The sequence below is a fragment of the Rhyacophila brunnea genome, unplaced genomic scaffold, assembly GCF_057557595.1.
Source record: "Rhyacophila brunnea isolate RB1 unplaced genomic scaffold, BYU_Rbru_1.0 scaffold_4, whole genome shotgun sequence".
Classification (NCBI taxonomy): domain Eukaryota; kingdom Metazoa; phylum Arthropoda; class Insecta; order Trichoptera; family Rhyacophilidae; genus Rhyacophila; species Rhyacophila brunnea.
In genome coordinates, this window is record NW_028233068.1 from 40581373 (window position 1) to 40596791 (window position 15419).

At 35.7% G+C, this 15419-nt stretch overlaps 1 protein-coding gene across 1 annotated transcript in view; it reads right to left on the reverse strand.

The window, feature by feature from the left end:
• Positions 1-15419, reverse strand: part of LOC147067370 (protein Skeletor, isoforms D/E-like) — a 91675-nt gene that overhangs the window by 47879 nt on the left and 28377 nt on the right. Inside the window, exons 3-4 of the mRNA XM_085954271.1 lie at positions 13084-13268; positions 6610-6772 (exon numbers count right to left, since the gene is read on the reverse strand). Coding sequence (XP_085810397.1) covers positions 6610-6772; positions 13084-13268 — 348 coding nt within the window. The remainder of the gene's footprint in view (positions 1-6609; positions 6773-13083; positions 13269-15419) is intronic.

A 15419-nucleotide genomic window follows, 5' to 3' on the forward strand; every position in this document is an offset into this window, starting at 1 on the left:
TTTTATTTTTCTATGTAGGCTAAGACGGACAAGATGTTTAATTTATATTTTTCAAAACCACCAAATAGCAAAAGCCTTTCATAAATTTACCCAGCATCAGCTAATCGGTAATATTGTATTTTGTAACTAACATAATAATACTCTATATCCATGAAAAAAAAACAAATTATTCATACACTGCATTATATACATCATTTTATTGGGTCTAGAGAACGATTCGGTACCTCCGACTTGATAAGCGACGCCAGATGGACAGCTCAATGAGAGCACATCTGGAGACGACATCTAAGCGCTGTACAGGTAAATTTAATTACCTAGTACAGACCAAGATACATAGTAAATGAGCGCGAACGTATAAAAGTTATATAAAAACTACTTTCGAATATATTTTAAATGTTCTGATATAAATTTCTTTGCTTTTTTTGTATTCCACTGCGGATATGCTGTGGGTTTAGGCTAGGGAACGTGTGCAAATAAATACACGTAGAGTATATGCTTCATAGCTTTGCACTCCGGCTCTAGGGTGAAAATTATGTAATATATTCTAAAAATATTCTTTTTACATAATATATTATCAGTCCATTTATGTATTACTACATAATATGTAGTATTATATTAACACAAGTAAATATCATTTGATCTAATTTTATGCGAAGTAATCAGACAAAAAGGCGTATCAGTATAGTAAAGATGCAAAAAAAATGCAAAGTTATAAAACGTATACTATACGTTACGATTTGGACCAGTACGTAAACTGACAAGTCTATCACTGAGATTCAGTGCAAAATTTTAATATGAAAGCGACAGTCGACATTAAGCTTGGTCATCTGGTTGCTGGTTCAAGTCATAACGTAACGGTACATAGATTTCAGTCATCTATTTGAACTCCAGTTATCCGGCGTCCAGTCGGCGGCACCAAATCATCCTATTCTTATTTGGTTTTGTTTTGCGAATATCGTTCAATAAATACCAACGACACACCAAAATGTCGCGACACAACGGTTGAGAACAGCTATGATAGAAACGAAAGATTTAGTTTCTTTCAAATAACTTATCACATACGCTTTGCGTGTTTTGTTACTTATTAATATTGGCCTAAGGAAAAGGTGTTTTAACCTTACGTAACCAAAACCCGTTACTAAAAAAACAAGAGCGGTCTTCTTTATCGTGATTAGAAGTCAAATTATTGCTTTTTAATCCGCCACTTCCTGAGTTATGTTGCCAAATTTTATAATAGCATCTTTCACCTTTTTATTATTACATAAAATAAACAACGGTGTGTATGTTATAATTTAAAATATTATATCAGTCATGTTGCATGATAAACTTTTGCTTTTTTGTGCCTGTATCGAATACTGAATACGAGTTAGGAAATTAGACAGAACAAAACTACATATTGCAATCTAGTAAAATGACTGAAACAGAGAATGACAATTATTGTTCATAATATAGCATCAATAAAAACAACGATAAAGTCAGTAGCGGATTTGCTATTGAGTTAAAAGGGCTACTAAATTGCCCAGGGCCCCAAAATAGATCGGGGCTACGGAGTACGAAAAATTATTAAGTGTAGCTACTGTTGATAAAATGTACTATTATTTTAATCGATTGCAATATAATATGCCACCGACAAAAAATATTTACTATCAACATACCACATTAGCGTGAGGTTCGATAGTTTTGACAGTAAATGCGACGTAGGCGGAAGGACACTCAGTAGGAGAAAGCGATGTGATATTGCTTATGAGTCGACGATAACAACCGTAAAAATATTCACATTAATTCTTGCGCACCATAAAAAATTGCATCTATGCACATTCAAGGTTTAATTTTATTGTTCCACTATAATATCCACATTTTTTTATATCATTCATTAACATTCATAGTTCAAATTTTTGTTAAATCATGCAAAAACAGCAAGCTGTTAAAAATATGTAACTTTATTTAAACAACGCCGTTTTAAAGTCGTTTTGAGGACCCAGGTGTATTCCAACAGAGTTCCTACAAGCCTAATTTTTTTCCTACGTGGAGTAATTATTTTACGTAACTGCATATACGAAGGTACATGATACTCGTATTATTTTCTACGAACAAAAATATCGTTTTATTTACTTTTTTAGCTTGCTTTAAGAGAAAATTGAAATAAAGTAAAATATCTATGCAAATTGTTTTAGATTATCTGAAAGTGATTATCCGGACAGTTTTCATTCCCACTTAGTCTGGATAGTTAATGTTCTACACTCTACTGTGTTTTGATGTAGGAAAATCATTATTTTCTATATTGTTTTATTTTATCATGAATTATAATATATTACTCTCATGATTTACCACATACCTTAGGGATTGCAATACCGAATGAAAATATCAATACCAGTTTTTCGGTATTTCTTATTGAATACCGGTATTAATACCAGTATTTCTTAAACATAAAAACACAGAAGTAGGTGCTTATCAATAAATATCTTTCAATAAAAATCTTTTGAACATATTATTTTATAGCAAAAACCTACATACCTACATTTATTATGTTGACATTAAAAATATGTATTGATCATAATTGTAAAACTAGTGATTTTTTACAAATAATTTGAATATATTGATAATTTTAACTAAAGCCCTCAAAAATTCGTCAAGTGCAAATAAGTCCGGCTGCAGGAAAACCTTCTTAAATTCAACGCTTATAGAATAATTGAACATTTTCGTCACGGATGTTATCTATTTCGAAATAATATTATGATAATTCATCGCGACAATTACTTATATAAATATATTTGATGAAATTTTTTTATTATTTTTTCACCTTATTTGGATTCACTGAATATATTTGCATTTTAGCAGCACATAATTATAGTTCATTTTCAAAAACGTAAATGAGTGTGCTTTCTTAATACCGAAAATTCCAGTATTTTGGATTTAAAAAACCGGTATTTCGGTATTGATAAATACTGGAATACCGGTTTTTAAATACTGGTATTTCAATCCCTAACATACCTAGTAGGTTGAATTAAGTATCTACAAAATTACTATTAATTAAATAGATTTATTGTAGTCATTTTACTGTACTCTTCGAATAGCACCTTGATAAATTATTTTGTTGCACCAATTACAAAGAACGATATCACCTTCACGATCTTGTCATACTAATTTGATCACTTAATAGAAGAATCGTGAGCGTCATTTTCCTTCGCTAAAAGAGTCAATCACTCACTACAATAACAAAACATACCAAACTGCAGGAGAGGTAGGCCATTATTATTAATTTTATTATCTTTAATAAAATGAAGGTTTTCTTCTTCTTTGCGGAGGTAGATAGCCTTTGGAAAACCAAATGATAGATGGACTTTTATTTGACCCTATTATTATAGAGTTAAGATCAAGGCTTCAGATCAAATCTATTTTTTGCTCAAATCAAATGCTATTAATAACATTATTGATGAATAAGTAGTTACTAATTGAATTGAATATCGCATTCCAAAATTTATAAAAGAAACATAAAAAAAATACTTCGTATAATATTATCTTTTTTATTTATAAAATAGAATCGCTTCCGGTTTTAGTATTTATTCAGAGCTCACAGATGTAGACAATAACAGAGAATATTTCAAACGGTACACGAAACTGATTAAAAATCACTCGGCCAGATAACCAGATGAACTTGCTAAAGGATTAGTTCAATTCAGGTAGGTATCACATTTGACAACAAGAAACCACACTATTATCACTAGAAACAAATTTTGATAGTGTAAGGCACTTAGTTTCAAAATAGAGAACATGTATGATCAAAATGGTCAGAGCTAGTCAGACTAAGAGCCCATACGCACTTGCGGCAGGCCGCATCGCGGCTAGCCGCAGCGGCCTGCCGCAAGTGCGTGTGGGCACTAAGCTGGCTGGCTGTAATACTAGGTTCCTACCACCATCCGTCATGTATATACAGCCGTAAATATGCACGGCCGTCGTACACGACGCTATGAACGTGTCTGAAAGAAGTGATTTTAAGTGCTCGTTCCGCCCCGACACGGATACGCACAGGACTGATGTTGCCAACATGCACCGTAGTACTTAAAGAATGAAGTTAAGAATAGAAAAAAAATGGACTGGCTCTGCTGTCCGCTGACGTTACGCGCCTTGTGTATCCGCATATTCAGTGTCACGAGTTGAAATGGACGAGTCTACAGAGGAATCGGGACTATCCCGCTCCCCATACGATGCTGCAAATTTATCGAATGCCGCAAAGTTTTACTCGGTTGCGATCTGATCTGCGTGGCCAATTGAGTCCGTGTGAGGACGGACCCTGGCTTTGCTCGTTCAGGTTCCATAATCGGGCAATTTCAGAGGACATGTTCAATGTCTTGGTGTGAGAGATACCAATTACGGAGTTAACATAGAGTTAAAGCTTAATCCGTCTACATAGCGCTTGCGGATTCCAGTCAATGGGCCGCGCCATCTATGGGTCTCTTTTCGAAGTGACGCCACCACATCATTATTAATTAATTATTAGTACTTATTTCACATAATTGATTTCATAAATCTTAATGGTGGAGACGTCTTTGATTTGTCTCGGTGGTGACATTTTGGTTATGGGTTATAGGCGCGATCACATAACAGATAATAAATAGAATACGGATAGGCTATATTCAATACGCCACTTCTTGATGCAAGGTTTTGAATGTGTGAGTGTCCTACGAAAATTAAGCACGCATTATGCACGTGCAATAGTGTGTGTTACCAACTTTAAATGAGCGTAAATGCATAAACCGTGAGCAGTTTTCCGTATTCGACGTAAAACGTATTCTTGACACGTGTGTAAGTTTAACCCGGATTCTTCCTTACTCGAGTCGGTTACCTGCTATCGCCTTACCCGTTATGTATTTTAGTTCCCATTATTTCTGAGTTCCCTGGGTGCGATGAATGTTCCCAAACCCTTGCATTGCATGTCTCTTAAATTATTCTACAATATCAACGTCAAATGCGATTTCGTGACCATATATCCATAAAATCTTTTAATAAATTACTGCAAGCCAGACCGAATAAAACGATTATTAATAATAACAGGTGCGTGATCAATTAAGTTGTGCATTTCATATGGACAAATTATAATTACAGGTATATCACAATCACGATTTGAATATTTTTAGTGAAGGCAGATAATTACACGGTACTCTAAAGTGCATCGTTCAAATAATACGCATTTTAAAAGCGCTAATTTCTCATGAGCGAGATAATCATTTTATATAATAGATTAATTAATGTCATGGCCAATAGTCTTTCAAAATGTCTTTCAATCTAGATTTATTATGATACATAAAAAAAACTGATTATAAAATTTGAAAGCTTGATGCATTAGCTGAATGATTAATAGATTCAAAATTAATTCAATTTGTCAGACAAATTTGAGTTACCCAGCGTATTATCTTTTGTATTAAAGGCCGCCTTTGAAGGATAATATGGAAACATACTCAATTATTTATAGTTGAAATTCATTCAAAATACCGCATATACGTTAAAGTTCCCACCACCACCCGTCATTTTATATGCACAGCCGTGGATATGCACGGCCGCTTTCCATGACGCTTTAAACGTGTCTGAAAGAAGTGATTTTAAGTGCTCATTCCGTCCCGAGACGGAGCCGCACGGGACTGATGCTGCATCCATGCACCGTAGTGCTTAAAAAAGAAAGTTAAGAAAGATTTTTTTTGTTTTTGGACTGGCTCTGCTGTCCGCCGACGTTAAACGCCCTACTGAGTGTCACGAATTGAAATGGATGAGTCTACAGAGGAGTCGGGACTATCCCACTCCTCATACGACGAATTTGCTTATGATAATAAAAATGATAACCCACAAAAAAATCTACAATATTTCGATATATATATAAAATGTACTTAATCCCCAAATTCGCACCAAGATTATAATGTACTATATTTTAGGAGGTTTCTATTTCCGGCGCATAAAACCAATGTTATGAGTGTTTTCACAAGTTTTCAGTTTTAATCAAATAAATTATTCTTTTAGTTTTGATACGTATATAGATACTTAGCTGAAATATATAAGCTATGCAGTGTTTGCGTGAAAGATAATAAAGCTTTTGTTCATTAATAAAGAAATAGGCTATTTTTTATCCAACGGATAAAAAATAATTCACAAGATTTAAGAATGTATCATTGTTTTATTGAACACCATTGAACGAAGAAATTGTTTTGAAAAAAAAATACGCCGCCCAGCGGGATTCGAGCCCGCGCTCCTGGGATTAGCGTTCATGTACTTTACCAACTAAACTATGTCCGTCTTATCGAATTGCGACAAAATTAAAACTACTATTTAATATATTTTCTGAGATGTTTTAAAATTATGTATGTTCAATAAAGTATGTAGGTATTTGTTATATATATATAAAAATTCTGTTCTGGTAACATATTATACAATAATACATTATGATTATTATATATTTTATATATTACATCGGTAATAAATTTGTTTTAATTATCTTTAAAGGAAAATATCGAGAAAAACAATCATAAATAATGTTACATATGGTAATAAAAATAAGTGAAGTACCTACTAAATTTGTTGAACAATTATATGATGAAGCATTGTTTTAAATTTCAATCTTACCTGGTGCTTCGCCGTCGTAACTGAAGTTAGGTATAAGCAGAGTCTGGGCATCCACAATCACAATCGGATCTGAAGAAACTCCATGGACTCCTGACAGTCCTGAAATCTTTTGAGGCTTAGGGAAATCCATGTTCCTTGGGATCTTGACATCTCCAAAGTTGACCTGTGACAATAACAAATTCAACATTTAGCTAGGTTTTGAAAATGGAAACTAAAGAATAAAGCAAATTAATTAATGTTTGTGAAAATTTAAACATTTTTTTTTTTATTTTCAAGTTTTTTTATAAAATAAGAAAAATGAATTATTGTGGTTTTAAAAAAATGTAAATATTTCGTCAGCACTCATTTTCATTATTTATTCTAGCATCAACCACCACATTTTAGGTTTATATCCCGTAAAGTAGATTTATTATATACACTGAAATCATTTGATATATTCACTCATGATAATTTATTATAAACTACTAATTCTGTTTTTAATATTAATGAGAGAATAATTCTCAAGATTTACGAATGTAATATTCCCAAAACGGCCGAGTGATAACGTGTTGTCTTATAATGTCATGGGTCCCGGGTTCAAATTCCAGGTCTGGTAAACCCACACGTTGCTTTGTAGGTATCCAGAGTATTAACTTAATAGTTCGAACACGTGGCTAACATTCATTTCTCGTAAAAACAAAAATCTATTAATACAACCTCCGCTCTGTGGAGACCCATTTGATCCTCTTAGGATGAACGATAATGATGCAGTGTAATGTATATATTATACATATATTTTTTGTTACGGCTTCGGAATATTATTATTATCTATGGGAAATTTATTTGTTTTTTTTAAGGGAATGTAATTTCAAAAACACTTCGATAATAATATCATGACTGACTTACCTAAATCTATCGAATGGTTTTTAAAGCTTATATGTTTTAACAAAAAATGACAATTATTATGTAATTTTACCCAAATGAAACAGCATTTATATAAGCGAAATGCAGTCGGAAGCCAACAGCGGTGGAGTGAGGTTGTACAACTTCGCTTGCGTATTCGTGTCGCATTCGCCTGGTTACTCGCGAACGTTTATAAATACGTGATACAACAAAAATAATATTGTTTGTAAATGAATTTGACAATAAACTCAACATGTGTGGTCCCATGTGATTTTGACAATCAGTGCCAGTGCTTGAGAAAAAGTGAAAAATATTTATTGTTGCACGGATAGTGCACTTTGTGCGGGGAGTGCGTCAAACGCTGTGAAGCGAGGGGCTGTCCACACTGTTTTTTGTTCACACTGTTGCGCGAATTCCATGACCGCGTGAACGGCAAAAACAATAAAATGGAAAACACCACAATGGAAGTGAATGAAACGAAAAAAACGAAGAAGAAAAGAAACGATGATGAAGAGGAAGTGGTTGGAGAAAAAGAAGAAGAATGGCAGACGGTGACCTCTGGAAAAAAACCCAGAAGAGACTCTGGGGTCACTCCAAAGGGAAACCAAAACATCGTCATGATAGCGACGGGAAGTAAAATTCCATTAAAGCTGAAAATAGCGCAGATGCTGCATAAGGCAGGAGTAAAAGTACAGAAAATTTACAATAAAAATTTAAAGACGTACATCCAAGTAGAAGACGAAAAAGAAGCAGATAAAGTGAAACAAGCTGGAGAACTCAAAGATCTCGGTTTTGTGACCAAAGAGAATGACTCCTGCTCTTATGGAGTAATAAGAAAAGTCGATATTGATATGGACCTCCAAGAACTGCAAATGGAAATCAAAAGTGATGCAAAAGTAATCAACCTTAAGAGGTTGACAAGAAAAGGTGATACAGGAGAGCTAACAAAGACCTCGTCAGTCAGTATTAAATTTGGGGAGAAAATATTGCCGAGAACAATTTACATATATGGAGTCTCTTTTGCTGTAGAACCGTATGTATTCAGGGTTATGCAATGCTACAAATGCTGGCGATATGGGCATATCGCGAACAATTGCGGACGTACAGTAGAAACGTGCCCTAAGTGTGGTGAAAACCACAAAACCTGCGAAAAAAATGAGGAAATTACGTGCATCAATTGCAAAGGCAACCACGCGGCAAATAGCCAAAAATGCCCAAAGTGGCAAGAGGAAAAGAATTGCAAAGAAGCAATGAAAAATATGAACATACCTTTCAAGGAAGCAAAAAAAAATATGTTAAATAATAGCTATGCTGACATATTAAAACAAAAAAAAATCGTAGGAAGAGATGAAAGCGAAACAATTCAAAAAACTAAGGAAATCAAAAAGAAAGAAGAAGCGGTGGTAGAAGCTTCAGGCTCAACAATAATAGCTACAGGTAGTAGCGTAAAGCCTACAAAAAATAAGAAAAATTCAAAAGGGAAGACAGAGGTTAACGCGATGGGAGAAATTATGAAAGTCTTGCTGAAAGGGGGAGATTGGCAGCAGATCATTAAACAACTAATAATTAAAGCAGTGGACTGGGTATGCAAACACTTCAAAGAAGGAAACTTAGGGGAAATTCTAGGGGAGGTTCTGCAGCAAAATGGATAGTAAAAAACAAATTAGGATTTTACAATGGAATGCCAGAAGTATGAAGCAAAAGAAGGATGATATAGAACTCTACTTAATAAGACAAAAAATTTCAATAGCATTAATCTCAGAGACTTGGCTGAGGTCTGAATTAGACTATCTGAAATTCAATGATTACACGATGTATAGAAAAGACAGAGGGGATGGTTACGGAGGAATAGCGATACTGGTGCATAAAACACTGGCGTCTAAAGAAAAGACCCTACAAGGCCTTCCAACTGAACTGGAGGCATGTCAAGTCGAAATCAGAGGGACACAAAAACTAAAATCAGTGACAGCAATATATTGTAAACCCAATGTTACCATTCGGAAAAACGCATGGAGCAGGCTCTTCGATCAAATGGGAGAAGGATCAATTATGGGTGGGGATTTCAATGCACACCACCCAATGTGGGATCATATACTTCGAGACGCAAGAGGAGAGGATGTCGCTGACGTATGTCTTGACTCTGACTTAGTAGCGATTAACAATGGACAAAGTACCAGGGTCGCCCCTCCAAATCAGAGAGGAGCGGCACCGGATATAACATTTATCTCCAATGAGCTGGTACTGGAAACCGATTGGAAAATAGACTCCGATACTATGGGCAGTGACCATTTACCCATTATCATCGAGTTTGTGGAAAATCAATGCCAAACAGAAATGATCCCAAGAAGAAATTACCCTAAAGCAAACTGGGAACAATATCGAGAAATCATCTCAAATGACATAGACAGACTTACAGAACCTACCAGAGATGTACAAGTAGAGTATGATAAATTGGAGGCAATATTGAATAATGGGGCAAATTCAAGCATTCCGAGACTCAAAGTATGCAGTCACCCAAACTTTAGACCAAAACCATGGTGGAACTCCGAAGTATCAAAGGCAATCGCTGAGAGAAGGCTTGCCTATACTCGCTTCAAAAAAATCAGTTCAACAGAAAACTACCTAGAACTAAAGAAAAAGCAAGCCACAACTCGAAAAGTAATCCTAAAAGCCAAAAGAGAAAGTTGGAAAGCATTTTGTGACTCCGTCAACTCGGAGACTTCCTACTCAGAAATGTGGAGAAAAATGAGTTGGATGAAGGGCAAATCGGGAAACAAATTCAAAAATCAACTGGATGAAAGCATGGCGTCACTCCTCCTTGAACAACTAGCAAGTAAAAGTGACGAAACGAAGGAAGAAATTGCAGAACAGGAAACATATAATCCTAATGATACATTGAATGAAATTCTTACAGTGGCGGAACTAAGATCAGTAACCAAAAATAAAGACACTGCCCCCAGCATGGACGAAGTTTCATATTCCATGATCGCTCAGCTGCCAGAGACCGGAAAAAATAAACTAGTGGAGATATTCAACTTAATCATGGAAACCGGAAAAGTCCCTAGGCAATGGAAGGAAACGATGATTATCCCAATCTTAAAACCAGGGCGAGACCCTACCCTAGTGTCGTCAGTCAGACCAATTGCACTCATATCATGCATGTGCAAAACGTTCAACCAGATGATTGCAAGAAGAATCGAATGATTTGCAGAGAAAAAACAACTATTTCATCACAATACTACGGGATTCAGAAGGCAAAAGTCGACTCTGGAGAACATAGGCAACCTAGTACTAGACATCAATGCAGCACAGGTCAAAAACGAAGTAACTCTGACAACATTCCTGGACATCCAGGATGCGTATAATAATGTGCATGTGAAAGAAGTGTCAAGGGTGTTGAATGAATGGGGAATCGGTGGGAAGATCACTAAATATCTTAAGCAGTATTTAAATGAAAGAAAAATCACCATGTGCATTAATAATGAAAAGAAGAGTACGGTATGCTCTAGAGGCCTTCCGCAAGGAGACCCCCTATCCCCATTACTATTCAACATTCTTACAACTGACATATTAAAGTTAATAACAAGGGTCAACATTGTACAATATGCAGATGATTTTGCACTTTTTTGTTCGGGAAAAAGAGTAGATGAATGTCAAAGGTTAATGCAGAAGAGTCTTGACGAAATAAAATTATTATTGGAAACGCGAGGCCTCAAAGTAGCTCCCAGCAAAACTAAGGTGGTACTTTTTGCCAGAGGCAAGAGACAAAACCAGCTTAACTTAAAAATCGACGGCACTATAATAGAAAGAGTAGACACTTATAAATTTTTAGGTATGAACCTGGACTATAGACTAACGTGGAAGCATCATATTAGTCATTGCGCGAATAGCCTGACACAACCTCTGAACATACTCAAAGTACTGGCGGGAGGTGGGTGGGGCGTACACCCCATTCATATGAGAAGGTTATACACGGCACTCATTAGAAGCCGATTAGATTACGGGAGCATGTTTTACCACTCCGCTGCAGAAACTAATTCGGTGAGGCTAGATCGCATCCAGTCCAAAGCATTAAGAATATGTGGAGGATTTATCAGGACAACGCCCATTCACGTGCTACAAGCGGAACTCAGCGTACCTCCACTGAATGTCAGGAGATGGGCACTGGCTACCAAGACATGGATGAAGTGGAAATCTATAATAGATAACCCCATATTGGCAAAGGTGAAACTCCTATACGAGCTCGTTGAAAGCAATACATACTATGAGAAAAGAAAGCTCCCACTACTGGTAGGAATCCTTAAAGCCACAGAAAGTTGGGAGGTATTAAATACAAAATGCCTAGGTATGTATTCGCTGAGGAGGCCAGTTGGTACCTACGACCTCAGCTCTGTTATCCAACTAGAGGTCAAAGGAATAGACAAACCAAAACGGAGCATAGTATCCGATAAAGCAAGAGAGCGTGTCGAAAAAATGCTGACAGAGAGGTACGCAGGATGGAGCCACCTTTATACAGATGGATCCAAAGATCAGAATAGAGCAGGAGCAGCTCTTGTGATACCAGAAGTAGGTATAAACAAGAGCTGGAAGCTAAACCCAGCGATACCAATAATGACGGCGGAACTCATCGCGATAAACGAAGCAATTAAATACACTTTAAGCGATGATTTCTCGGCGCAATCCGCTGTCATTTTAACAGACTCCAAAAGCGCTTTACAACATCTTGCCGCAGCAACTCGCTCACATAACAGTAAAACCATAGCATACCACATCCTTGACCAGATCGACGCCAAGAAAAATAGAGGAGGAGATCTATGCCTTCAATGGATCCCATCGCACATGGGCATTGAGGGAAATGAAAGGGCAGATGATCTGGCAAAGGAAGCCGGCCATTCAGGGGTACCACATCAGTGGATACCAGAAAACCTGGACTGGAATGAGGCTATAAAAAAAATGTGCCATAGTATGTGGATAGATTTTCACCATAGGGCATCATTAGAAAAGGGGAAATGGAGTAAGTCAATTCTACCATCACCACGAGAGGTGCCCTGGTTTGTAGAGTCTTCTTTGACGAGGAATGAGCTTAAGTTAATTCTGAGGCTAAGAACAGGGCACACCATGGGCAAAAGATTTGATGTCCTCATGGGAAGAAGCGAATCGCAGCTCTGCGATGAATGTCATGTTTTAGAGGACATTGTACATATAGCACTGCAATGCCCCAAATATGAAATTCACAGAGTACAGCTGCGAATTGCAGATATCTATGAGAATGTCGACGAATTGAAGGGTGTCCTGGCGGTGGGTAAGACGGAAGAGCTAGGCAAAATTGTAAAGTTATTTAACAGAATAGGAGTGAGGACCTAATCGACGGATCCCCTTCTAGAAGAGAAGAGGCGATATGACAGCGAGTCGCAGTCAAAGCCTCGGTAAAATCACAAAAAAAAAAAAAAAAAATAAGCGAAATATTTTTTTATAATAAAATTGATGGAATCGACCGATTTTTTATGATATTATTGTAGTAAATGTGTGTGGTCTAAAGCAAATACCTGCCACAGAAATAAAAAAGAAGAAAAATAGGTCAGAACAACTTACCGAAAACTCGTCACACCACACAGAGAACCAGCGAATCGAATGGAAAGTCTTTCCTTCTGGTAAGGTCAGCGTGATATCGCGACCTCTGTACTTCCGGAGGACCCCTGCTGACCCTCTCTCGTCCCTCAGACGCTGGGCTCCGACGTTATTCGGAGACTTGCTGTTGCCCACGTAGAAGAACGCGGCTGTAAAAATAAGATATTTTAAATAATTAACAAATTATCGATAAATACATAAAAGATAATTTTATAGTTGCCGGCATTCACGTGAAAATATGTAAATATTTAAAATCAATTTTATTTTAATCTTGAATCTTCGGATACATTAAATTCATAATATGCAACGTTTGAGACAAGTAAACAGAAAATTACCTAAAAGTTTCGCTTATAAACTAAACATATTGTTGTCTTTAAATTATTAATTGTCTAATAGATAAACATATTGTCTATTTAATACTACAGCATGCCATGAAACCCAATGACTATAGTGTAGTAAAACAGTTACAGTAGTGCAGTAAGTAAAACAATCACATATACACACAGGCTTTGAAAAAATCGCATAAATATGATGTGATCTCACCGAGATCGAACCCGGAGCACCCGAGTGAGACCACAGCTACTTGCGCACTGGACCATGAGGGCTCCTCCCAATAATAAATACCTATACATATTTGAGGTTTATTCTCAGATATTTTATGAATAATAGTTATTAATTATTTCCCGATCCATTGTGTGCTTGCTCTGAATCTAACATATTATATTGGAAAATACAATATGTCATTTTTTTCAGGTTTTTTCAAACATCCATCCACAGTTTCAAAGATGGGCGCTTTGTATTGTTCACTACTCCACCGTGAGGCTCAATAATGTGTATTTAAAAGATTTTAATTATTTAAGTAGGTTTTGCATAAAATACAATTTTGAATGTTTTTTTTTAAATCTTGTGCACTATTAGATACTGGATGTAATCATGTAGGTGCCATTTCATTATAATTGCAAGAGGTATTTTAATAATTACATATATACCTATATAATTTTCATATATGAGTATACTTTGGCACGCCAATATTCCAATTTTGAAATACATTATTTCTACCGAATTCTCCGATGACAGAAAGTGTGGTAAGGGCAAGCTAAATTTTGTTATCGTATTTACGAATTAGTTATTAATATCGATATAGAACAATTATCATGCACAATGCCACATTTCTCATACAGGGAGCAATACCGAGCAGCTATACTATGTTGAAAGTATTGCGATTTACATGCTTTGCGTTGCATTATAATAATTTTAACTTAAAAAAACGTTGAGCTTGTAAAGTCTGCAATATACATACATAAAAAATTCATAATACTGGGAATTGTGTTTTCCTTATACTTACTTACTATTTAGTAGGCCAATATAAATCTAAGTACCTACTCATAATATGATAAAAAATATTAAGTATATCTAAAAATAGTTCCAAGGTCGCAAGAATGATTGTTTCACGTTTGTTTATCATTTTCTGGTATATCTATTTTTTTATATTATCGACAGTGATACTAAAAGGTGTTAATGTTTGTTTTATTTATATCGTATAGGATCTCGAACCAGTGCATCCAAAGTAGTAGGTACTGAATCGCGATGTTATTAGCTTTTAAAATACTTTTCTGATTCATTGCTCTACTATAATATTATACACTAAAGTTGTTACCAGTGACGTCCCGTTGGGGTAGGCAGATTGAGCGTCGCTTAGAGGCAGCAGTTATTTGAAGGGCGGCAAATCGATGAGAATCATTAGGTATATGTAGAAATAGCCACCCAAACTTAGTAATAACGGAAATGTCTCCATTAAAAAAATCAACTCACTGGTTGGAAACAAAATGTGTTAATTAACATAAAAGGTTTAACGGGACTGTATTTTTGTCGGGTTTGCGATGTCTAGTTTACTTCCGTTGTCTTGACACGTGCAGATTTGCTAATTATATTTGAATTATATGTAGGTATATACCTAATTTAAAATGTATTCAAAAATATTTTTGTCAGTCACTCGCGAGTTTAGGAAGTTGTTATGTATATTTTTAAATGTATCTAAAATCATGGACTCGCAATATTGTCTATTCATTGAAGTAGAGATGGCAACTAAAAAAAATAGATTTAGTGGTAAATATATGTTGTTAGTAATGTATCCACAAAACACATTTCTAAAATATTGTAGTCGTGAAAGAATGATAAAAAATACTGTTTTAAAAAATGGGGCAGCATTTTGTCTAGGGACGTCACTGGTTGTAACAACATGCAACAACATATCAACATGATATTGTGTCACCGGACGCGATATCCACTTTTTACCATCG